The sequence below is a fragment of the Oreochromis niloticus genome, linkage group LG23, assembly GCF_001858045.2.
Source record: "Oreochromis niloticus isolate F11D_XX linkage group LG23, O_niloticus_UMD_NMBU, whole genome shotgun sequence".
NCBI lineage: Eukaryota > Metazoa > Chordata > Actinopteri > Cichliformes > Cichlidae > Oreochromis > Oreochromis niloticus.
In genome coordinates, this window is record NC_031986.2 from 25,071,677 (window position 1) to 25,098,341 (window position 26,665).

Consider the following 26,665-nt stretch of genomic DNA (forward strand, 5'->3'; position numbering starts at 1 on the left):
TTTTAATATATTTGTTACATTGTTATATTTCTTAATACATAACTCATTTTGGAACTGATCTTTCAAGAATTGAAACCAGTCTGTCCATCCTCTCCTGCGCTCTCCTCTCCTCAGCCTCTCTTTGCTGCCTCATGTCCTCTCTGATGAGGTTTAGCAGCTCATCATCCCTGTCTCTCTTCCTCTTTCTCCCAGGGAGAGAGGAAATTAGGACAGGAGGCCTAATGGAAGGCCTCTGTCCTATCACCTCATCCATGAGGGCAAACCAGGGCCAAGTTGCAGCAGTGGGCTTCCCACTGACTCCCTCTCCTGAGCCTGGATACTTGCAATCTTAAAGGCAGAGGAAATCAAAAATGACAGTAGGCAAATAAAAACACCACAACTCTTAGTAATTGTACATTTATTAACTTGTGTTCTTAAGAATAGTCTTCTTGATAAAAAAAACAAAAAAACAAAAAAACAAAGTATGTATGTATGTTAAGGGGGGGGGGGGACTTTCCCCTGCAAGGTCATCTTCTCCAGAATTGTCCTGATCACACACAACAGATAAGAGAAGAGAGAAAACCATGGCAACTATGTTAATCCCTAAATCCAAAAGTTTTCACAGCAGAACACAAGAGGAATTCCGTCTGGACATCACAGGTTCTGTACAGCATGAGGGTTAATAAAAACGTACTCATATGAATATGATGTGTAAATCGATTTATTCTTGTCACAGTGGCCGAATTCTTCACCCCAGTGAACCAGTGATCTTTTCTCCTGTCATTTTAATAAATTGAGCTGTTTGGTCTTTGTTCCCTAAAATATAACACCAAAAGCTTAATTTTAAAAAATCAAAATTAGCTGTATGTAAGCAGCAATACATGAAAAACCACGGGACCCAGCATACAAGCTAGTTTACGGGCAATTTTTACGAAGAATATTTTAATAAGCAAATGCCCAAAGCCTAACAACACAACCACTATGAAAATGTAACTTTTGTACCACCAGATTTTCATATACTATATACTTATACTTAAAAGTGTATTCCTCTCTCGCATTAACTCCTGCTTCGTCCACGATTGTTATGAGAAAAAAATTCTCCTGTATGACCCGCAATGAATTTGATCCACACAAAGCAGGAGACTATCAAAATATAACAGGACACACAGAGACCCAGACTGAGACGTGAGCTTGACACTGGGACTGCAAATAACCAGACTCTAATACTAATGCAGTATGTCAGTGAAAAAAACAACTAAATGAGCTGAAAAGAATGATACCAAACAAGGCAAGGGGGGAAAAATAAAATGAAACAATTTGAGGGGGAAATACAAACGTAAACTCAAAAGGAGTCAAAAATGTCCGGTTGTATTTCAGACCTCAGTGGGTTAATCCAACAAATCATGAAAAATTTGGTTTAAATTTTTGTTCATGACAGTGAAGATTTCTGACATTTTGTGTAATTTAAGCATCAAACAATGTGATTGTTTTCTAACAAAAAACAGTGTGAAACTTAAGTTAGACTTGTGTTTGTAAATGAACCGCCCCATGTTGTGTAGCTTTCTGGATTTTATAGTTATTGGGCTACATATTTATTTATTATACAGGCTATACAGTACATAGAATCAAAACTCACATGTTTTATGTAACTAAAGTGTGTAATTATGTGGGCTACAGACAATAATTAAGTTATAGACTATTTATATGAAAAACGTGTATGCTTACTGCATTTGAATCATTTTAACCATATGTAACCACCTGCATATGTGTTTGGGAAAAAGGCTTTGATTTTGCCACCCCATTTGATTTCTTTGCCACCCTCATGCCACCCTAAGAAAATTTCTCTAGATCCGCCCCTGTCCTTACAGGTCCTCGCAGCGCAGGATTGCCGCTGCTAAAACTAAACAGAGCTCCCTGAAAGGCACAGCCAATCACATTGGCCATATTTGTCACATGAGGAAGGACTCCAGTAGAGAACGTAATTTAACTCTTTCTGCACCGCTACGTGAATGAGACGTTGACAGATCGGTTTTTTCTTTCTACCGGTTTTGTTTTTCTTTACTCGAATAGATCAAATTATTGGTGGGGACAATTCAATAACCACTGGATATTGGTGGGGACATGTCCCTTCCGTCCATGCCAAATCTACGCCTTTGCTAGAAAGTATGAGCAACCAATACAAAGAACCAAAACAGAACTTGAATACAAATATCTCCCAAATCCAAAAGACTGAAACACAATAAAATCAAAGACCCAGGACCACGACACATGGACTGATTACTTCTCACCACCCTAACCCTTTTAGTCATCAGAAATAGGTTTTTCTCTCTTCAGTTTCCCCGCATATGGTTACCTGTCTTAATCTGATGGAGGTCTCTTCCTGTTCTTCCTCCACATTGTCACCATGTGCTGCTTTCAGATTGTTTGAATGTTATTTTATGAATGTTTTTCAGATTTTATAATGCTTATGCAGCTCACTTTAAACTCTTTATCCAGTAAATTTGCAATGTCAGTCAGTCTGGTGAAGAAAGTTTTATGCTCCAGAATTTCCTGTGGATTATCTGTTAGTCTTGATTACTAGTTCAGCTTGAAGCTAATGACGATGCTAAGAGATGGATATTCATGTGAAGAACAACACTGAAAGCAAACATGCTCTTAGACATTGACAAATCATGACAAACACTGAATATAAATCTTGCATGTCTGGACTCATGGACTGATGACTTCTTATGGACATGCAGCTAGAATCAGTTTCAGAGAAGTTCTGGCTGATGTGAGGGGAAGCAGGAGTCCGACTGGCTCTGACAGACAGAGAGAAAATGTCTGTCAGAACCAGTTGGTTTGGTGCTTTTTAATCTGATGTTCCTACACAGCAGCTGAGGCCACTGATCGAATTTGATCGGGATACGACTGATACAGCTCAGTCTCATTAGCGCCATTTTTACAAACTATTCTACTGTATAAACCTGACATCTGCAAAACATTACTTACCATTTAATCATTTTTGAGCCTCTGATTTCAATGTGAAAGAAAAATTACATCAAAGTGACACACCTTTTAAAATATAACTATCTAAAAAGATATTTTACCCATGAAGCTAAAATTAGAATAATTCATTATGTTCTGTCAAGGTCTGAACTGGAAGACTGTTTGGAGTGGACTCAAATGTAGACACCAGAGACAGAACTGAACTTGAAGGAAAAAAGCAAAAGAGAAAAAAACACTAACCTAACAACACCTAAACTGGGAAAAACAACTAAAATCTGAATACATGATTCTGAAAGCAAGATGACGTGGGAAACTAAGACATGAAACCCAAACCTGAACATGAAATACTTGACTTGACACACAGACAACCCAACTAAGAACAAAGAAAAACACACACAATGTATACACAGAGGGTAATGGGGGAATTCACAACAGGAGTGAAACACAGCTAGATCTAATCTGACATAACGAGACCAAAGAGAAGCAAAACTAGATACACTGAATACAGGATAAGGACTTTCAAAATAAAACAAGAACTCTCGGCAAAGTGACAGACACTTGGACTCAACACATGCAAGCTTGACATGGTGACCGGGGAGACAAGAATAAACACAGAGACAAGACAAACTAACCACAGGAGGAGATTAGACTCTGAGGGGAGGAAGAACTATGATCACTAAGATCTAGACACTAAACAGAAACCAAAGGATCTAATAAGAACATAAAAATACAAGCAAACCAAACATAAACCACTCGCCTCTGTCAGTGCGCCCCAGGGTGGCTGTGGCTACAATGTAGCTTGCCATCACCAGTGTGTGAATGTGTGTGTGAATGGGTGGATGACTGGATGTGTAAAGCGCTTTGGGGTCCTTAGGGACTAGTAAAGCGCTATACAAATACAGGCCATTTACCATTTCAGAGAATCTAATCTAACTTAGAATCTCCTATTACACCCCAAAACAGAACAATCCAAAAACATAAACCTCGGGTCACTGACCCAGGGCAATGACATATACTGTATACTCAAATTTTGGACTATAACATTTTTATGCAAATCTGAGATGGCAGAGGAGAAAATATTTAAAAAATTTGATGATTTGAGATTGAAGTCACCCCCTTCAAAATGCACCCCTGGAATATGAGCCCTTGCCTTCTTCCTGGAACGGACTGGAGAGGCTAACAGGCTAAGTTCTTAATGTACAGTATGGTCTTGCATTGACTCAAGTCCACATCGATGGTTTCTGGCTGTTTAACTTTGTGTTGTCAAATTTGAAGCAACGCATGTTGCTTCAAACACATATCAAGTAGAAAACACTGCTTGATTAATTTCTAAAAAAATATCCTCAATCTCAATAAATAGCAGCCTTTAAAAAATGTGGCATTGAACAAAATGGATCACATGAGTAATGTACTTATAAATTCATGTATTCATTCATTTGATATTTATTTTATTTATTGATTGATTTCATAGATGTGGTTCTGATATCAAGTAACAGAAAGTAAACTGTTGCCATACATACAGTGAGTTAGCTTCTTTTTTATTTATTTATTTTTATTTATTTATTCATTTTTTACATTTTAAAACAGGGGTAGGCAACTCCAGGCCTCGAGGGCCAGTGTCCTGCAGGTTTTAGATGTGTCTTTGATTCAACACAGCTGATTCAAATGACTAAATTACCACCTCAACAATGTCCCAATGTCTTGAAGTTTTTCCAGAGGCCTGGTAATGAACTAATCATTTGATTCAGGTGTGTTGACACAAGGTGATATTTAAAACCTGCAGGACACCGGCACTCGAGGCCTGGAGTTGCCTACCCCTGTTTTAAAAAGTGTATTTGGCTGAATTAACTTATCACTGTTTATCATGCTTTGTATTGTTGGTCATACTGGGAACAGCCATAGAAAATGTTTATAAAGAAGAAATATTAAATATGAGCAGATTCTCAGGCAATTTCTGTTTCCTAACCATTGTTTCAGCACACAGGTACTGTCACTTACTATTTTTTTTTTTTTTTAAGATTTCTTCACTTCAGAGTTACTAAAACAGAAATCTGAGGAAAACGCATTATTCACATGACTTTTCACGTATGAACGCTAGAGGTTGCTTAATTATGAAACACAGGTAATGGTCGTAAAAACATGCTCGCACAGATGACCCCAGTGGTAATTTAATCATTTATTTTTTAAGTGTTTGTGGACCTGATTCTTTTGGTGGTTGTTTGTTTTTTTAGTCACTGATTGTGGTGAATGGGATTACAGCAGAGTGGACACAAGCCAGTAACGTTTTTTGTCCTTTTTAGTCGTCTCCTCTGGTGTTGTGTTGTTTAAGCCTGTTTTACTGTATTTTGGCTTGATTGCATATTTTAATATATTAACCACACATGTTACATTTAACTGAGTTGACCTGTCTTTGGCGCATGTGGTTATTAATTTTTTGGTTAGTTAATCTTTTTAGTAGGCACAAGGCTGTCTTGTTGGGGCACAAGCCACTTTTGATGAGGCCCCCTCTCCATATTAATGCATGTGGGTAAAAGTACCAGGCCACAAGTATGAGGACAGCATTTTAGTTTGCAGTGAGGATTGCAGGGAGACACATTTGGTGAATAGCTGGTAGCACTCCTTGCAGTAGACTGCCTCTAAATGTATGTATGGTAATAAAGTAACTAATTAAATGTCACCTGTTAGGGATAACTTTGTGTTAAGTGAAAAAAGGTAACTTGTCTTTCATTGCAGCTCCACTCTTATTTTTGTTTTGCTCATTGCTCATTTTAACGAAAATAATTTAAATGATTTTGCCACACCTCTGCATTGTCAGTTAGGTGCATGTGTGCTTTTGATTAAATGGTGATATGAAAACTCCACAGTTACAGCAGCAGCCTAACTTTCACTAACTGCAAGGAAACTAACGTGATGTCACACAACGATCCCATGTTGATGGGAGCTCAGCCACTCTCTCAAGTAGCTCCCTCCAGACGAGGCTGATCAGCAGCAGGTGTGTGTCGTCATCTGCTTCAGGTGTGACCAGACTTCTGGCAGGACACACTCTCCGGGCCTGATGGTGCATGTAAACCGGGCCTCTGGACAACACACACACACACACACACACACACACACACACACACACACACACACACACACACACACACACACACACACACACACACACACACACACACACACACAGGAAAACGGGGAACAACAGCACCAGACACATAAAAACAAGTCCATAACTATTTGACATTTACTTTTATCTTTTTAAGACACAGTTTAGCTATATACATCGGACAAACTGTTTATAGGGCGATTAAATCTTCAATATTGTTTTTATAGTTGTACTGATAAGCTTAACTCACTGATACACAAGCCGGTCTCCTCCACTCGACCTCCCAGTAACAGCGACCTTTCAGATCATCTCTACACAGCAGCTGAGGCCACCAGTCAAATCTATCTGGATGATCAGGATATAATGAGTCGATAACACAAGTGTCACCTTCCTGTTGTTGTCACAGTCTGAGGTTTCTGTTTACTGTGTTTGTGTCGATTGTGAGTTGACAGGAATCTGATGGAGAGAAAAACACAATCCAGCTGCAGTTATTGATCCACCATCTGTTCATTGATTGACACTTTGATGATGACTCCTGACATCAGAGATGTGAATGAGTGATGTGACAGTTTGAAGATGGTTGAATGTGTGCTGCTTTGTTTTCATGAATCACATTAAAAACACACTTACACTTCCTCAGACCTGGTGTCAACCATCAGACTCCAGCAGGCTCCACCCTGAAAGGAGGAGGGGGGGTCAGACCAGCGCACTGTCTTTTAGCCTTCCTGTCGTATTCGGGTCAAATCTGAGCTATTTACAACTTAAAACACTCATAAATATTGTTTTTTTTGTTTGTTTTTTTTACATCTGATTGCCTCAAGGCCTTATGATATCCTCCACACTCTGCACTTGAACATATAAAAGTGATGATCACCTTTTTTCATTGAATTTTGAGTGTTTTAATCAACCTTGTTACACCTATGGTGTTCCCGGTCAAAAGTGACCGCCATAGGAAATGAATGGGAATCCACTCAAAAATCATAATTACCGTATTTTTCGGACCATAAGGCGCACCGGATTATAAGGCACATTAAGGGAAACAAAACAGTCAAATAAGTCAATCTTTACTCAACTCATTCTTCTTGCTTCCTCCACTTCCGTACCATTGATTCATTAATGTTGAATTCTCTCGCAGCTGCTCTATTCCCATGTTGTTGCAGTATATTAATGACTAACCTCGTATTGTGGATGGATTATCTCAGTTATTCTCCTGACTGAAGTTTGGTCTGTTTACAGCATCCTGCCATGCGATTGCATTTGTTCCTAACCATCGGGAATGCTCACGTTAACTTTAATCGAGTGGAAAAAAGTTAGCGGTCATCCTCCAGCTTCACTGTTTATGTTATGCTAACATAGCTGTGTCGCTAGTGATCACGTAGCACATCATTATATACCAGCTAGTCCAACTTCAGTAACCCTACAAAAGTCACTGCTGTTTAGTTTCCTGTCTTCATTTTTGCTGGGAGTGATACCAAAGCTGTCAGAACATGCTATATCATATTTAGGTGGAAACTAGCGAGCTAACTTCCTGCTAACTTCTAGCTCCATTAAATTTAATACATTCTGTTTTCATGGATGCCTGGATATTAAACTTAATTGTTACACCCGGTAAAGCAGCAACACTGATCATTTTATTAAAGATAAAAGAATTTAGACAGTTTTTAACTATCAGTGATGCCGCAGTGTTCGTTTGACTTTGGGACCTGAAGCGGACGGAGTTTTGGACCCAGATTACTCCTCGAGGCTCCTGACTACAGTAGCCGTAATGCTCCGACAATCCATGAAGCGGAGCAGCTTCGTAGCTTACCAAAGTCGTACTAAAACATTTTTTGACAGATTTTTGAGCGCTGTGTACCACATAAAATGGGTTCGAGGTCAGTAAGCACAATCAGAATTCATACATAAGGTGCACTGGATTATAAGGCACACTGTCGATTTTTTTGAAAATTAGAGGATTTTAAGTGTGCCTTATAATGTGGAAAAAACGGTACAATTATCTTGATTGATATTGTAATCTCAGTTTTTCAACACAGTTATTCATTAACTTAAACATCGTGAAGTTAATGGACTTAAATAAATTTCTGCTCAACTTCTACGTCTACTTTAGGTATAATTTAAAGTCTGTCTCACGAGGACAGCCAGTCCATGCAGTCCTGGCTCCATGTGATGTCTGAGAGTGCAGACTGCATGGCAGCTGTGAAGCAAATAAACAGCAGTTGTAGTTAACTGTTGTATGGACCACATGACAAAGGGAATTGAGTCCAAGTCACCATCAGCCCAGTATTCACAAGCACAATCACTGCCCCGTCTTTTGAAAACACTGCAACAGTTCTAAAATGTATATCTCACATCCTGTTGGATTTATTCAAACATTGACTGAAATAATTTCAGTAAGGAGAGATCATTAGAAAAAATGAACATGATGAACAGAATTTAGATAAAGGTGTTTAGTGGCTAGACTCCGATGGGAGATGGGATTGGTGAAAAGGAACCCCAGCTGTGAAAGGGATTAGAACAGGAACCCCCGGAGCCTAGACTGTGGTGGTGGTGGAGATGAAGATGGTGGGTTGAATGTAGCCTGAGTGATGAGAAATGGCGATGTGGATGAGGTGGGTTGCACGAAGGTGTCTGCAAAGGAGAATGACAGATGCGCAGTGAGATTAAAAGTATGTGGCATGAATGCTGATTGGCCTGGAGAAGGCTGGGAGAAGGTGATTGGACTAGACCAGTGATGTCAAAAACAGCTGGACAGCGTCGGAAAGTGGGAGTGATGCAAAGCTGAGATTTAGCCCACAACACCTGGGGATGAACAGATGTGAGACCATAGATCTTCTTCATTGAACTTACACATAAGCTTTGTTATGATGGGTTTCTTTTTTTCTTTTTGATAGACTTCTATTACCATTACCCAGATATCAACTAAAAACAAATTAGATAAATGAATGAGCCACACAAAATCAAATTAGGGTGTTTTTTTCAAATCCTGGCAGTGATCATTCCCATCCTGAAACTGTTGCAAGACAGTCAAGAGGCCATCACAGAAAATTAAAATAAAGGTTTTGACCAGCAGGTGGGTTTGTGGGCACATGAAGCCTTTAGAAATGAACCCTTTTGTCATGTTTTGCTGTGTGCAGGCAGGAGAAGAGGACCCAAACACTGGACTCACAGTGAACTAAAAGAGGCATCTTTATTGTGCTGTGGCAAAGACTCCAAACATAAACTTACAAAAACAGACCTAAACTGAAAACACAAAGCTAATAACAAAACACTAGGAAAACCTAAAGACGAGAGACTGGGAGCACGGAAGAAAAACACACAGCAAGTTGAGGGTTCGACGAGACGCTGAACACTGAAGGACACACACTATAAATACACATGAGGGAACGAGGAACAGGTGGGAACATAGCAGGGAAAAATTAGACCTAACGAGACAGAGTACAGGGACCAGAGTGACATGAGGAGCAAAGGAATACACAAGCTAAGAAACACAGAACAGAAACCAAAACACCAGTAGTCATAAACCATGAACCAAAAGGAAAACAGACTAATAAACAACAAAATAAAATCAAGACACTGGGCCACCGGCCCAGGACCGTAACACGTTTATTGAACCAATCTGATTGAAAGCTTCAAGTTTTGATGAGGCTTGATCTGACCGCGCTAGCTGCTAGAATGGCCCAGCCAATCACCTGACCTGAATCTAATTGAAAATCTGCAGAAAGAACTAAAGCTCAGAATTCATAGAAGAGGACCACAGAAGCTTTAGGATTTCAAGACTTTTTGTGTGGAAGAATGAGCCAAAATCACATCTGATCAATACATGCGATTAGTTTTTCCATGCATGAGGCGTCTTGAAAATTATATACGCAGTATTAAATACAGTTCAATAAGCATATTTAATACTTTTTCCCTCTGGCATTTCTCATTATTACACATTATTTATGGACATATGGTTTGATTTCTTTGCATTTGATTTTCGGACAGAGTGTTATCGCCAGCTAGTGATAATTTCATGTCAATAGCACATTTAGAAATAGATTTACTTAGAAAAATGCTGATATGTTCAATACTTATTTTACCCACTTTTAATCAAACATTCAGAACTTAGACTAACAGAGCTAGACTCATAGTATTATATCTTGATGTTTGGCAGGTGGAGTCATGGACCCAAAACTGCAGAACACAGATGCAGAACTGAACTCATGGCAGCTTTACTGCTAAACTTGCAAGATTACACAGAAATTGAGCAGACGGGTACCTCAGCATATTAACTAGGAAACACGGAACAGAGGGCACACACAGCATTGAGAGATCACGACACAGAACAAAGGGAGATGCAGACAATATATGCACACAAGGGAAAACAAGGCCACAGGTGGAAACACAGCTGACACTAATCCAGGCTAATGAGACAAAGGAAGCAAAACTGAATTTGTTCCACACGGAGCAGGAGACTATAAAAAATAAAATGGGACATGCAGAGACCCAGAATGAGACACAATAGCGTGACACAGGGACTGCAAATAACCAGACTCAGAAGCACTAGAAAGCATGAAATAAAAGACCAACCAATACAAAGAACCAAAACAGAACTTGAATACAAACATCTCCCAAATCCAAAAGATTGAACCAAAATAAACTCAAAGACCCAGGACCACGACATATGGACTGATTACTTCTCATGTACATACAGATGTGTTTTGGTTTAGAATAACTCCAGTGGATGGGAGCAGGAGGAGAGCACATAATCTGTTTGGTTCTGTTTATGTGAAGAACTCTAAAACTAACATGCTGTATGTGTTCCAAAAATAATGAAAACTAACACAAACCTCAATAAAATAACACTGAACACTTGAATATCACATTGATAACTTAGTTGCTGCTTACATGTCAAAATATTAGACCCATGGAGTGATTATGTCTCATGGACACACATCCAGAATCAGTTTCAGAAAAGCTCTGGTAGATTTGAGCGGGACGTCAGTCTGTAAATTCTAACAGACAGAAATAGAAAATCAATTTTAGTCATCAGAAACAGGTTTTTTTCTCTTCAGTTTCCCCACAGATGGTTACCTGTCTTGATCTATTGGAGGTCTCTTCCTGTTCTTCCTCCACATTGTCACCATGTGCTGCTTTTAGATTGTATGAATGTTATTTTATGAATGCTTTTCAGACTTTATAATGCTTATGCAGCTCACTTTAAACTCTTTTTTCAGTGAATTTCAAATGTCAGTCAGATTGCTGAAGAAAGTTTTATGCTCCAGGGATGAACAACAGTCAGCATCAAGGAGGACTGTAGTGAGAATCTCATGTTTCCTGTGGATTATCTGTTAGTCTTGATTATAAGGTCAGCTTGAAGCTAATGACTATGCTAAGAGATTGATAGTACACAGAGAACCAGTTGTGAAACGCACAGTTAGGAAATGGTCGGCAGAGACTGAAGAGGCCCTGAGGGACTGTTTCCGTTCTACTGTGTGGGACAACCTCTGCAGCCCCCTGGAGGATGACCTCAACAGCATCACAGACTACATTACGGATTACATGAACTTCTGTGTGGACAACACCGTACCCATCAGAAAGGTACGGTGTTTTTCTAACAACAAGCCATGGATAAATCCTGAAATAAAGGCTCTCCTCAAGGAGATGAAGAGAGTCTTTAGATCTGGAGACAAACAGGAGCTAAGAGTTGTCCAGAAGAAGCTGAAATGGAAGATAAGGCAAGCAAAGGAAAACTACAGGAGGAAGATAGAAGAGCAGCTGCAACAGGACAACATCAGAGGGGTTTGGAACAGCCTGAAGACAATCTCAGGACAAAAACCAACCCGCCAGGCTGCAGGAGACTTGGGGTGGATGAATGAACTAAATAAATATTTTAATAGGTTTGATCAACCACCCACCCCTCCCCCGGCATTGCCCCCCTGCTGCAATCTCCCTCATCTTCAGGGACTGCCTGTCTTTCATCTCAGGACTTCACACCTCCCAGCTCCCAGCCATCACACCCACCCCCCGGCTTCTGTGGACTCCAACATACACCCCCCTCCCCCAAAATCCATTCTTTCTATCTCAGTGCTTCAAGTGAGAAACAAGCTTCGCAAGATCAAGGTGGGGAAGGCGGCATCATGTCCAGGCTCCTGAGGTGCTGCGCAGATGAACTGTGTGGCATCCTGGGATATCTGTTTAACCTGTCACAGGGGAAAGTACCACAGCTGTGGAAGACCTCCTGTGTGGTACCGGTACCAAAGACCTCCCATCCCAAGGACTTCAGCAGCTCCAGGCCGGTAGCCCTGACATCACATCTGATGAAGACACTCAAGAGGTTGGTTCTAAACCATCAGCGCCCCATGGTGAGGTCTTCATTGGATCCGCTGCAGTTTGCTTACCAGCCTGGCATCGGGGTGGAGGACGCCATCATCTACCTCCTGCAGCGAGCTCTGACTCACCTGGAGAAGCCTGGAAGCACTGTGAGGATCATGTTCTTTGATTTATCCAGTGCTTTCAACACCATCCAGCCACGACTTCTCAGGGACAAGCTGGAGCTATCAGGAGTGGACCACCACATGTCCCAGTGGGTACTTGACTACCTCACAGGACGCCCACAGTATGTGAGGACACAGGGCTGTGTCTCTGATACGCTGGTCTGCAGTACGGGGGCCCCACAGGGAACTGTGCTGGCACCGTTCCTCTTCACCCTCTACACTGCTGACTTCTCGATTAACTCCCCACGCTGCCACCGACAGAAGTTCTCTGACGACTCTGCCATAGTCGGCCTCATCACAGGTGAGGACGACCCAGAGTACAGACAGTGGACTCTGGACTTTGTGGACTGGTGCCAGCAGAACCACCTGCTGATCAATGCCGGGAAAACCAAGGAGTTGGTGGTGGACTTCGGAGACGCAGACCCACCACACTGACACCAGTGAACATCCAGGGAGTGGACATTGAGATAGTGGACTCTTATAGGTACCTGGGTGTTCAAGATGTAAATGTATGTAAATGTATGCATGTAAATGCTGCTGAACTGCAGAGCTCCTTCATCCTAGATGCAGCAGTCTTTCCGCAGGTCCTTCCTCCCTGCAGCTGTCAGACTGTACAATCAAAGTTGCTCCCAACAAACATAGATGTTTACATCAGTGCTGTAACTTGCACTAATCAACCGGACAACTTCTACTGTTATAACTTGAACATTACTTTTCTCACATGTAACTTATTGGAAGTTACATGTCTACTTTTTAATGCACAGGTACAATACACAATCTGCACTTTTCTAATTATTCTAAATATTCTTAACTATTTAAACATCTTTCAGTATCCTGCTCTGTTTGCACACTACAACCTGGGTTTGCCACTTCTCTGTACTCTAATTTTTAATAACTGTACAGTACTCTGTTTTGGTAACTATTGTCCATGATGTAAATATGTAAAAAAAATTGTGTGTCATGTTCTGTTTATATATGTGTTTTTTTGCTGCTGTAACAACCAAATTTCCCCTTGTGGGACAATTAAAGGATTATTCTATTCTATTCTATTCTAGTCTAGTCTAGTCTATGTCTGGACTCATGGACTGATGACTTCTTATTGACATGCAGCTAGAATCAGTTTCAGAGAAGTTCTGGTTGATGTGGGGGGAAGCGGGACTCCACTTGGTTCTGACAGACAGAAAAAAGATTAATTTTTAATCAACACTGACCGAAGTATTTCTTTCTTTTCTGTCCCCTCAGATGACTTGTTCCTTGACACTGTAACCATGGACACCTCATAGGTGATCATCTGATTGTTGCATCTGTAATAATCTTTCTAATAGTAATATTGTACACTGTTATGTTACAGAGTTAAGTGAGATCAGTGCTGTAAAACTTCCAAAACACTGAACAGATGCCACAACAGATATGTTGAAATCTCGGTCAAAACTAGCAAACAAAAACTAATTAAATCCATGAATCAGAAATGCTGATTGTTGAACAGATAATTCAGTCTGTACATGAGGAGGAGACACCTTAGGGTGCGTTCACACCGAACATGATAGACGCGACCAGAGCTTCAGGTTTACATGTAAAGTCTATGGAAGAGCGCGATGAAGCGTGACTGGGGGTCGCGCGAAACTTCAGAAGCAGATTTGCGCCGCGAAAACGCTTTTCTGCCTGATTTGCGGTACTTGGTTGCGCGAATCTGACACGTTTGAAGCGCAAAGTAAAATACGCGCTGCAGTTTGTGTGGTGTATTTTGTGCATTTGCGCCTATCGTGTCTACCGCTCGAGTTGGAAAAATCTGAACTCCGCGCCGCGACAACCAATCAGGAGCCTGGTGACGTGATGCTCTGACAAAGGCCCTGCCCAAAGGGGCAGGTCCAGCCAAAGCCATTCATTCTAGCAATCAGTAGTTTTCTGATGAGGTAGCAGGCTCTCCAGGGCAGAAACAATGTTCTTATTTTTCTCCTCCTTCTCCCTGAGGCTCTTCCACTTTAAGCTGGGTCCTTTTTATTCCTGTCTCTCTGTAAATAGTTATATTTTATATATTTATGTTTAATGTTTTTCTGTTTGAGCATCTTAATAATATTTCAAATAAATTTTTGTAATGACTAACGTGTCAAGCGTGCTTTACGCCACTGCTCTACCCTCCACAGTGAATAGAGAAGGGAGACTCTCTCTTCAAACGCTAGATCGACAGCTGCCATCTTGCAAACATACCGTCTGGCACTACTTCCTCCCACATTTCCGCTTCACGCACGTGAAAATTGAATATTTTAAAGCGCGACCAGTTCGCTTTCGACGCGCTTCGCGGTGCGAATGTGCACGCGACCAGCTAGGGGTGTGTGGCGCTTTTTGGTCGTGTCTATCGCGTTCAGTGTGAACGCACCGTTAGACTAAACTACATGCAGAAACACTAGGGAACCAGGGAACAGTGTAAATCCAGGACATCTGCATGCAACAGTTGACCTGACACAAACACATTGCACTGCATTGATTCCACGTTGATACTTTCTGGCTGTTTAACTTTCAAAATTGAAGTAACAAATGTTATTTCAAATCCATCCATCCACTTACCCTTTTTCAGGGTTGCAGGGGTGCTGGAGCCTATCCCAGCTGCCATAGGGCGAGAGGCGGGGTACACCCTGGACAGGTCGCCAGTCTGTTGCAGGGCTAACACATAGGGACAGACAACCATTCACACCTATGGGCAATTTGGATTTTTCAATTAACCTTTCCCCACAAAGTGCATGTTTTTGGACTGTGGGAGGAAGCTCGAGAACCCGGGGAAAACATGCAAACTCCACACAGAAAGACCCTGCTGGCCTGATGGGGGAATGGAACTCAGGACCTTCTTGCTGTGCGGCAACAGTGCTAACCACCGTGCCACCATGCTGCTTTGTTATTTCAAATCAGAATCAGAAAAGGGTCTATTGCCAAATGTTGAGCAGATTTACAACATTAGAAAATTGCTGCGGTACTTTGTGCAAAACATACTATAACAAAAACACTTAAACATAAAAATAAAAATAAAAAAAGTGCTAAGCAGATTGATATATACATGAATGCAGGTGATGATCAGTGCAAAAATGGAACAGATGCAGAGACCACAATATAGGGTCATGTGTTTGAATCAGAGCAAGTGGTGGGAACAGTCTTATGGTTATTGTTCATGAGTCCAACAGCAGAGGGGAAGAAGCTGTTCTTATGGTGAGAGGTTCTGGTCCGAATGGACTGGAGCCTCCTGCTTGAGGGGAGCAGGTCTGTGTCCACCCTGGACGCAGACCTTGTGTTTCATCTCATGTCCTACTGCTTGAGTCTGTGTAAACAAAATATGAGTAAAACATTACCAAGACAGATTACATTTGGCATATTTTAAAAATAGAGTACATTACGGTGAAATCTGCTTTCAATTTGACATTTATATTTACCCTTTTAAAACACAGCTTAGTTATATACATCAGACAAACTATTTGTAGAGCACTTAAATGTTTAATATTGTTTTTATAGTTGTACTGATAAGCGTTGATCACCAACAGCTTCATTAATGTGGATGAACTGGACGGTTCCTGGGAAACTATTAGGATCACTGGCCTCTAGTGGTCACTGTAAGTAACTACAACTCTGCACATACAATCACTAAGATGAAGATATTTTTTATTGTAGAAAGATGGAACAAAATTTTGTTTCACTCACTGGCAAACAATGGCAAGAGATAAAAAATAGTTTGTTAAAAAAGACAAAAATGGTAACAATGAAAAGAAATACAAACAACAGCATATCCTGATATGTGGCTGACAGGATTAGAATCAATACAATACGCAGCAAACGACATTGATGTTGCCATGGTGACCACTGCCATATATATAGTATTTCTGTTACCTCACTTGTCTTAAACGTCAATATTGGCTGTTTTTCATTTTACTAATGAGTCCACTCTCTTCCCTGTCTTCCTCATGTTTGAGATTCTCTCAGAGAGGGTTTAAGAAAGAGCGTTGATGATGGCTGGTTATAGCTCAGGAGACAGAGCAATGCATCTAATGATCAGGATGTTGGTGGTTCAATCCCTGGCTGCTCCAGTTGGCATGCAAAATATACTTGAGCAAGATACTAACCCTCTCCATCATCCATCAGAGTATGAATGTGTGCACAAAAGTTCTAAACAAGAATCAGTCTATTTACCATGAAAATATCAAAGTAGAAAGCGATGTCAGTTATGATGGAGTGCACAACCAGATCACATGACCAAGTGAGTGGTACAAATAACAGGAAATCTTCTCTTGTGGTGTTAATAATCATTTGAATTAATAACTTATGATTTGCAGACTGTTTTATATCTTTTCATTGTCATCTGTACCACAGGAAAAAATCATGTTGGAAAATATAATATTTATATCTAGTTTCTAAAGGATGATTTAATTCTCCAAATGCCACCACTGACATGCCAAAGTTGAGTTCTTTCATCATTCTAAATGTACTGAAAATAAATATCAGGATCTTTCATACATCTCATGATGTGTTTCTGAGTGAAAGAGATAAATATGTACAGACTGAACTGTTTCTCTAACAGGGGAACACTAACTACACAGAGTCACTGACTCAAAGTCAAATAATAGTTTATTCAAAGGAGGGCCATAAATGTCGATAATACCCTTTGCCAAACCGTCCGATGGAGCCCAGAACCCAAGTCCAGGATAAAGAGGTTCAGTGAATGTGGTGTTGAAGGTGTGGAGGTGGATCAGAGTGTCAGAGGAGACTTTGTAGAAGGACAGAGTGCCAGCAGGACAATCCACATACACTGCTACTCTGTTAGAGACAGAGGAGGAGGAGGAGGAGGAGGAGATGGACGTTTTTATGCTTCTGTGCCAGACAGAATGAGCATCATTAGAGCATCTGAGACTCCAGGACTGATCATTCCTTCCAAACACACACTCATCACTCCTTCCTTTCCTTTTGATTCCTCTGTAACTCACTGATATCCAAGCCGTTCTTCTCCACTCAACCTCCCAATGACAGCGACCTTCAAGCTCATCTTTACACAGCAGCTGAGGATACCAGTCAAATCTGTCTGGATGATCAGGATATAATGGAATCGATAAAACACGTATCACCTTCCTGTTGTTGTCAGACAGTTTGAGGTTTCTGTTCACTGTGTTTGTGTCGATTGTGAGTTGACAGGAATCTGATGGAGAGAAAAACACAATCCAGCTGCAGTTATTGATCCATCATCTGTTCATTGATTGATTTGATGATGACTCCTGACATCAGAGATGTGAATGAGTGATGTGACAGTTTGAAGGTGGTTGAATGTGAGCTGCTTTGTTTTCATGAATCACATTAAAAACACACTTACACTTCCTCAGACCTGGTGTCAACCATCGGACTCCAGCAGGCTCCACCCTGAAAGGAGGAGGGGGGGTCAAAACAGCACAGTCTCTTTCAGCATGCACACATGGGCATTACATCGCTCTCATACACATACTGTTAGACACTGATAAAGGAACAATCCAACAATTGGACACATACACTTGAAGAAAATGTCTAAATTTCAAAAGAGCAAAAATGATTATCACATTACATCATAATCTTCATTAAGCACGATGTCCAGAGAGCACTCAACACGTGCCACAGTCAAAGTTCAGCACACTGTGACATTCATTCACACTGTCAGGGAGTGGGTGCATATTAAACATAAAGACTGGGACTGGGTACAAAAAATGATTTAGTACAGGTAGAGTGCAGCAGCCAGTGCATCACATATTTTGAGCTAATGTAGCGGTCATAGAATATGATGTGATCCTCATGATCATTTAGTGTACCCTAACTCTTTGCTATTGCTTTTACAAAGGTTATGCTTCAGTCAGGATGGAATAATTTATAGATTTTATTTACTAGCTCCACGTATTAGAACACAAATCTGCAATTTCCTGCTTTAGTCTGTAAACAATTATAACTGTAATAAATGAGACATGATACAACATCCCACTGTAATATGACACAAACAGCAGGAATAGCCAATGAGCTTAATTTACCTAAAATTAAGTCAACATTCCTGCTTCCTGCCACTCATTCTGAGAAAGAGTTCCTCTTTCATCACCCTATAAAATCAGCTGGTTCATTTTGTAGTTCATGTAAAATCATCTATTATTGTTTTGCTCAGACTTCTCTCTGTTTGTTCTAAATTGACAACATCAGTGACTCTGTGACCTGTTAATTAACAGGTATGTTGTATTTTTCTGCATGTGAATGATCACTGAGGGACCTGCTTACTTTGTATTTTCCCATCTGTGATGTGCTGCTACTTGACCTGAATGTGAACGGTAAGAATGCATAAATAATCAGATCAATGTGCAAACAGAAGCAGTTGCAGTTAAATCAAAAGGAAGCAATTGTCACTTCACTTTTCATTTGTTTCTGTTTTCGTATTCTCTTGCTCTGTTTCACTCACTCTCATTCTCATTCTCATACTTGTCATTTTCGGATTGCTTCTGTCTTTCTTCTGAACTTTAATTTTTCTGGCTGACCTTTATGATGTATAGATTTATTTCATATTCTCCTAACAGTACATAACAGTATATATCCTAACAAGTATTTGTACATTTGAGAGTTCAGTTGACCACAGTATGTAATTTCAGTGATATTTCACAATATGATGTATCACAGCATCACACTAAAATAATTATAGCATATGTTTACATGTTCCTTTTGTAAGTGTGTTTAAAGGCTCATCATCTTCATTTATTTACGCAAAAATTATATCAATAACATTTGACTGAAGTGCTGGTTAGCTGCAGGGCCACCATGCAGGCTCTCTGGAGCTCTCAGTGGCACAGTACATATCCTGCAGTGCAGGCTGCAGGGTAATAGGACCAGTTGTTGTTAATGCTAGACCGGCTTTACAGTCAAAAACACCCACTAGTCTGCTCCACCAACTCCATTCCATTGTTCCTTAGTATTTGCTTTCTGCTGTAATGATTATTTCTTATTATAATTTGAATTTGAATTTCAAGGTTGATTGAACAAAGTTGATTAACTTTGACTATATGTAACTGTGACTGTGTCATCACAAAGTCCAGAGGATCAATTTGATATTTTAGCACAAACAAGTCTCAGCAGTAAACGGTCAGAAGCAGCAAACTAGCAATGCAAAGCCCATTTTAGTAGGTGGCCAGTTAGGTTGAGTGACCTAGTAATCCATTTATTTTTATAATTCTTTTTTTCTAAGCTAGGCAAACAATGTCAGAATTAGGGGCTAAACATGTCCTGGGCATGGTCTCTACACACAGATAAAACTTAATCTAAATAAAGGTCAGAGAGTAAAAATGTAAGTTCCTTTCCAGAGATAAGTTTGAACAGGTTGCACCATTGTTGTTGACAGAGAATTTGTCCTTTGAGACCCCATACAGACATCTACTGTTTATGTCAGACCAGAATGGGAAAAATGTTCCTACATGTGTGATTGTTCAAATAACACTAGTTTCAAGCATTAAGTAATCAGACAGGGTCAGTTTCCTCATCGATCAGACACTGTTTGTGGTTGTAACGGCCATCTACATACCTCAGAGTGTCCAGTCTTAGCTGCTCAAGCATCTTCACTCCTGCCTCTCCTGGATTATTGTAGCTCAGGTCCAGCTCTTTCAGATGGGAAGAGTTGAGGCTAAAAGCTGAGACCAGAGACTTGCAACCTTCTTCTGTGATCAGGCAGCCTGACAGCCTGCAGACATGACAAATACTCTTAGAGAATAGCAACATAGCTAAATGCAAACAGAAAAATTGCAGCCAAAAATCATTAAAAAATGACATGACTAAAACAGGAGTTAAAAATAGCCATTAGTCAATCTAAACCTTAAAATCTACAAATGATAAAAATTAATGAAATTAAAATTAAGACAAAAAATACATAAAGTAGGGCTGAGGCTGTTTTGGGTGTCATCAGCTTTGTTGCTTTTTGGTTTTAATGAAAATATTGGGCAAGCGAGACGTCTGACCAGATTATGACAGTAAATTAAGTCTATATTATAAAAGTCTTTATATCTTATATTACCTTGTGAGGACAACAAAAACATCTGAAATAAATTTTTTTCACAGCTCATCAAATCTTTTCAGAACCAAACCAAAGTGGCTAATTAACGGTTACCTCCACTGAGCTGTGCTATCGGGGAGGCTAACATCATGTAAAGATTTCATTGGAAAAAAGGAAGAGAAAAAGACAAAACGAGAGAGGGGAATACTAACGTATTGTATGCAGAAAATATGACTTCAATATGTTGGACAACTTCCAACACTTTTTTTATACGTTTTTCATTTTTGGATCAGATACATCACGCAGATTAGGATGAACAATATAATAGATAATTTGACAAATCACAACAGAAAGCCCTGCATTGCTTAAAGATTTTAAATAGTCATCTATAGACCATTTTAAGAATGCTGACCTGAGTATTTCCAGTTTACAATACAGACTTTCTAGTCCATAAGACAAAACTTTCACTCCAGAGTCCTTCAGGTCATTGTTACTCAGGTCAAGCTCTCTCAAACTGGAGGGCTGGGAGCTGAGAAGTGAAGACAGAGTTTCACAGCTTCTCTCTGAGAGATTACAGACACTCAATCTGAAGAGACAATAATGAGAAAAATAATAACATGTTAAACTTTCTGGTCTGAACCTTTGAAAAAAAATATGATCTTGATAAAATATCATCTTTATTAATTAAACATGTTATTAAATAATTTATTAAATGTCATTAATTTAATTTAAAACATTTATTCAATGATTTATTTCCAAATTAATCAATGACACATTTAATTAATTATATATTTAATTAATCAATTATTGAAACATTTAATTAATTATTTAATGATGTATTTACTTAATTCATTTAGCACTCCTGGCCCTGCGGCTTTGTTCATTAATTAATTTCATTTGTCACTCATCAAAGTCAGGGGGTGGGGTTAGCACTGCCACTCCAGCTTGTGTAACATCTGATTGCTTACCGCACACAGTAAATGAAGACAGTTTGATCTTAGATAACCAACTGCTATGGATTGACTGTAGTATTGACTTATCTCAGAATGCATTTTAAATCACAAGTGGCAATGGTGCTGCTATAAACTGTAAATAGTGATGGTGTGATGAAGCCCCATGAATGTGTCGAATCATTCCGGCCAATTGCTTCACCAAAAGGCAGATCACACGAAGCCTTGTTTAACCGCTTATTTGGAAGTACTGACACCTGCTGGTCATTCGATGTACAGCAGCCCTGTGATTTGAGCTGATGTTCATATGTGTTAGACTGGAATTCGATGACACTGATAACTATAAATATGATAACTATAAATAAACTAATTCGTACATTTCTTTTGTAATGAAAAATGTAAACACTCATATCGCCGGTAAGTTAACGCGATGCCAGCTGTTTAATTCACAGTAGCTTTTCCAGTAAGTATGGTAACCACAGACACTGATCCAGACCAGACTTTGGGGAGTACCCTTCATGTCTCTTTGAAACTAAAAAACAGTCATTCATCACAGTCAGCTGTGAAGTGAGTTCATTGATTGTCTTCTGCATCGATGAAAATGTCTCTCCTGTTTGTCTCTCAATTCGCATTTATTATAGCAATTATATCATGTTTTATGTGCAGTATAGATCATACAGTTACCAATTACCATTAATTGCTAACCTTATAGAAAAGGTTGTGGCTAAGCAACTTACAGCAGTTCTAGACAAACACAGCCTTTTTGACAAGTTTCAGTCCGGCTTTCGTAGAGTTCACTCTACAGAAACAGCACTTCTTAAAGTCTCTAGTGACATTTTGATGAGTAATGATGCAGGAAAATGTTCTGTCCTGCTTATGTTGGACCTCATGTCAGATTTTGACACAGTTAACCACAACACTTTGCTTGAAAGGCTAAAATATTGGGTTGGTATATCTGGAACTGCCTTGGAGTGGGTCTCCTCATAGTTACATCAGTAATGTTTTTCTGTGGCGGTCTCTAATTTCAGATCATCCTCTACCTCGCTTACTTACGGTGTCCCTCAAGGATTTGTTTTGGGGCCTTTATTGTTTTTAAATATATTTTCTTCCCCTTCAATGTATAATGAGCCCCTCTGAGGACATTTCCTATCACTGTTATGCTGATGACATTCAGTTATACATTTCTTTTAAGCCCCAAGATTTATCTAAGCTCCAGCTTATGAATGACTGCTTAGATTCGATCAAACGTTGGATGGCTCTTAACTTCCTCAAACTTAATGAGGGGAAAACTTAAGTCCTTGTATGCGCTCCTGACAGATTTTTACCCCAGATAGTGTAAGCCCTTGGTCCTTATCGAGAGGAGAAATATTTTACTGCTATTATTGGCTGCTATTTTTATAATCATCATTACCATTTCATGATTGAGAGTGATGTTGCATTCAGATGCATTCAGATGTTCAAATATATTGGTATTATATTAGTCTTTATTATAGGTCCAAGAAGAACCACTTTAAACTGTGGAGTTGAATCTATAATTTTAGATGTTTTTAATGCTTCTATGATTTCAGTGTTTCTGTGTAGGGGGCAGAGACAGGAAAATACACTCTGTGCCAAAATGAGACAGGAAACACTTCTGCAAGGCTTGCAGAAGTGAAACTGAAAGCAGAGTGAGTGCAAGTTAAGAGCAGGGTGTTTTATTATGCATTTATCTTTGATTTAAGCTTTAAGTAGTTGTATTAGATTGAAACATTTGTTTTATACATTTTATATAGAAGTTAAGATCATTACACACAGGATGGCCTTAGCCTGGTTGCTTAAGCTGAGGTCAATTAAGGTGCAGCGTGTATGTGCAGACATACACACATACAGATACATATAGTGAGAGAGGTCATGACACGTACGCAGTACACAGTACGCACGCGCCCCCGTACGTGCACACACACACACAGATAGACTCATGTAGGTAAGAGTTTATAACTGCAAAGTTTGGGTGCGTACGTGGTAGTCGGTTCCAGGAAGTACACCAGATGTCCCAGAGATGAGCGACAGCGAGGATGGAGACAGGAAGCATCTGCCTTCGAGGCGAAGATGATGTTCTGTTTTAGACTATGTTAAAAGTCATTGTGGTTTTGGAGTGACGTATGCTTTGTTTGAGTCTGCCTGGTAACAGAAAGACTGCCAACCCTATAAAACCTTTGTCTAATTATTGTAAGTTTAGTTCGACGCTGAAATCTGCACAGCGGTCGGACTCACACACGTGTTCATTAAAATGCCGTCTAATTGCACCCGCCCGGATCTGTGCTTATTTTTGGATTCCTCCTCAATATTCTGAACCCTGACATCCTCTTTCGGTCTATGTTAAATCCTCTATCAGGAATTTAGGTGTAACTTTTGACTCGACTCTCACATTGGATGGTCATGTCAAATCTCTGGATCGATCTGAACTGGAGATTGCTATACATACATTTATTTCTTCATGCTTGGACTACTGTAAGTCACTGTTTATGTGTCTAAACAAAGTTTCCCTGGATTGTCAGCAGGTTGTGCAAAACACTGCAGCTAGGCTTCTGACCAAATCCTCCAAATATTCACATGTGACACCGTTGCTATATCAGTTATACTGGCTTGCTGTTGAATTCAGAGTCCATTTTAAGATGCTGGTTTTGACTTTCAGATCTTTGCAAGGACTGGCACCAGCTTACATTTCTGATCTTCTACAGCCCTGTGTCCCTAGCAGGTCCCTGAGATCATCGGATCAGGGGCTACTTGCTATACAGCAAACTAAGATGAGAACTAAGGGTGATAGAGCTTTTGCCACTGTGGCCCCTGTTGGTGTGATTTTGATAAAAGTTGTCATTGTTGTACTTGAAATTGTAAACCTTGTCCTGAACTGCATGTTCAGATATTTTTCTGTCCCTCCCCTACATGTAGGATGATGGGGGAGGCAACAGCTATAGTGTTTAATTGCAGGCACATTCTATGTAAGGTTCTGGTTTGCTTAGTTAGTAAGGAATGTTTACTTCCTGCCATTTATGGGCTCACCTGTGCTTGTATATGGTGGACCATTAAAGGAGTTGAGCCAGGGGCGATTCTAGGATTAGAGCTTTGGGGGTGCTGAGCACCCAGAGAGCTGCCCAGCCAGGCAAGATAAACTTTACACGTCACGATGAGACTTCTTCCCTGTCTCTGTCAGTCCCTGCATTCTTAAATGTCTCCAGTTGTCCCGTGTTTCTCCCTGTCGTCATCATCTGTTGTCTTCATCTCCGTTATCAGTCATCATAATTTTACCATCTCTGTGCAAGTCTGCAAATTTCTTTATTAAATCATAAGATTCTTAAATTCACCAAGTCTCTCTGTGCCTGGGTCCTCGTCACAAAACATGACATCACTGTTTTGTACATTTTAACACAATTTAATCCCCACATTTGTGAAAGAAAAGCAAAACACTTTCTTTGTCTGTAACAAAACCATCAAATCTGATAAAGGTTATTTAAATGCTGCAAAAGAAGAATGGACTGAAATTTAAAAAAAAAATACATATCCTAACCTTAATTACTGGGGGAGAATAATGAATGATGCTCATAGTGAGTAAGAAGTAAACTGAGTGCATTTTTTGGACAGAGATTCACTTTTAATGTGTATGTATAATATTATACAGATACATAAAAAATACTCCCAAAACAGAATAAATTATTACAAATAAAAATCTTTACTGCAGATACTAATTTTACTAATTTAATAATACAAATTTTGTGTTGTAATATTTAATCGGGTTCGTGCTTTCATAGTGGTGCTTGGGAGAGCTTGACATTTTTCTCAGGTGCTACACACTGTAAAAAGTTTGAGAAACACTGATAAGTGTATGTGTGCTTTTGGAAAACATTTAAAGCTGCAGTACAGAATCTTTGAAACAAGCTTAAAACATTTTAGAATATAAACAGAGCATCTGCTTTTCTTTACAGCTCCTCACTCCACCAGGGCTGTTTGGCACTTTCTGATAGTGTGCAAATGTGGTGCACGTACTGCGGCAGTCATACAGACAACTGGACGGTCCAAAAGTTGGCCTACCTATTACTGGCTGAGGTTTTAGTAGAGTTGTGGCTGAACCACATAAAAATATATCATTAATTTTAATCTCCCCAATCCATTATAATGTTATGTTGGAATGTTGTTAAAGAGGGTCAAAAATGTTTCAACCCAGTTTGTTTTGCAGATTCTGTATAGCAGCTTTAATATAGGGAGAACACAACTTCCAGACTGTATGAGTAAAATCAGGTTTTTTCTCTTTGTCAGTTTAACAGTTTCAGTTTTGCCTGTCACTGTTCCCTGTTTGTTTTCTTACCTGGTTCTTCCTGACCTTGTACTTTCTCCTCACGTTCCCTCTTTCCTCTCTCCCTCTTTGGAATGACAATCATACACAAATAGATTGTATTCAATTAGATGAAAAATTACATTAATATGAAAAAAATATTATTAAGATCACTAACAAAAAGTCCTCTCTCAGTGTACTTTCAGCCAAAAGGCAAATAACCAAACCACATGAACATCTAATAAAAGATATAAATATTGAAACACTGATCCAACATTATTCTTGATTGACGGATCATTTGATTTTACACTTTTACCTGAATGTGGCTCCTGTTTTTGAAAAAACTTCCTTATATCCATTATGAACCTGGCTGTCTCTCTGTACACACACACACACACACACACACACACACACACACCAGGAGTTATAAGGTTAATGGGCATCCAGTCAGTTAGCTAGTTAGTATCCATTTCAAACAGGACAGTGGTAACAACAGCAGGCTACGGACAATTTTAAGTTTTAGATTTTAAATAGGCTGTATACATTTCAACGGGAGCAACAGGACGGTCAAATGTCGCTGATTTTACTACAGAGCAGGACGGATTGTAGGGTAGCAAACATCATTGGAAAACATGTTTTGAACACTGCAGGTTACCTGGTGTAATGTTTTTCAGCTAAAAAGAAACATGGTCTGACTCCTACCTAACTATATAAAGAGTAACTGAAGGTTAAGCCAGGCACTTACACCACCGCTCCGCTGCGTCTCAGCCACCATCGCTCTGGCAGCAACAGCGCTAGAGTGGGGGAACAAACCATTTTTTTGGGGGGGGGGGTATCTATACTTTTTTG

The 26,665-nt window shown here is 39.7% G+C and overlaps 2 protein-coding genes across 2 annotated transcripts in view; both read right to left on the minus strand.

Annotated features, from left to right (window-relative positions):
* The window catches only part of LOC109196997 (NLR family CARD domain-containing protein 3), a 501,803-nt gene that overhangs the window by 161,134 nt on the left and 314,004 nt on the right, over positions 1-26,665 (minus strand). The window lies entirely within an intron of this gene.
* Positions 16,494-21,258, minus strand: LOC109196794 (tripartite motif-containing protein 16-like). Its single transcript, XM_025902725.1, has 4 exons — positions 20,970-21,258; positions 20,093-20,248; positions 17,888-17,934; positions 16,494-17,716 (listed from the first exon to the last, which is right to left on the minus strand). The coding sequence occupies exons 1-4, from the start codon at positions 21,230-21,232 to the stop codon at positions 17,112-17,114; spliced, it is 1,071 nt and encodes a 356-aa protein (XP_025758510.1). The 5' UTR covers positions 21,233-21,258; the 3' UTR covers positions 16,494-17,111.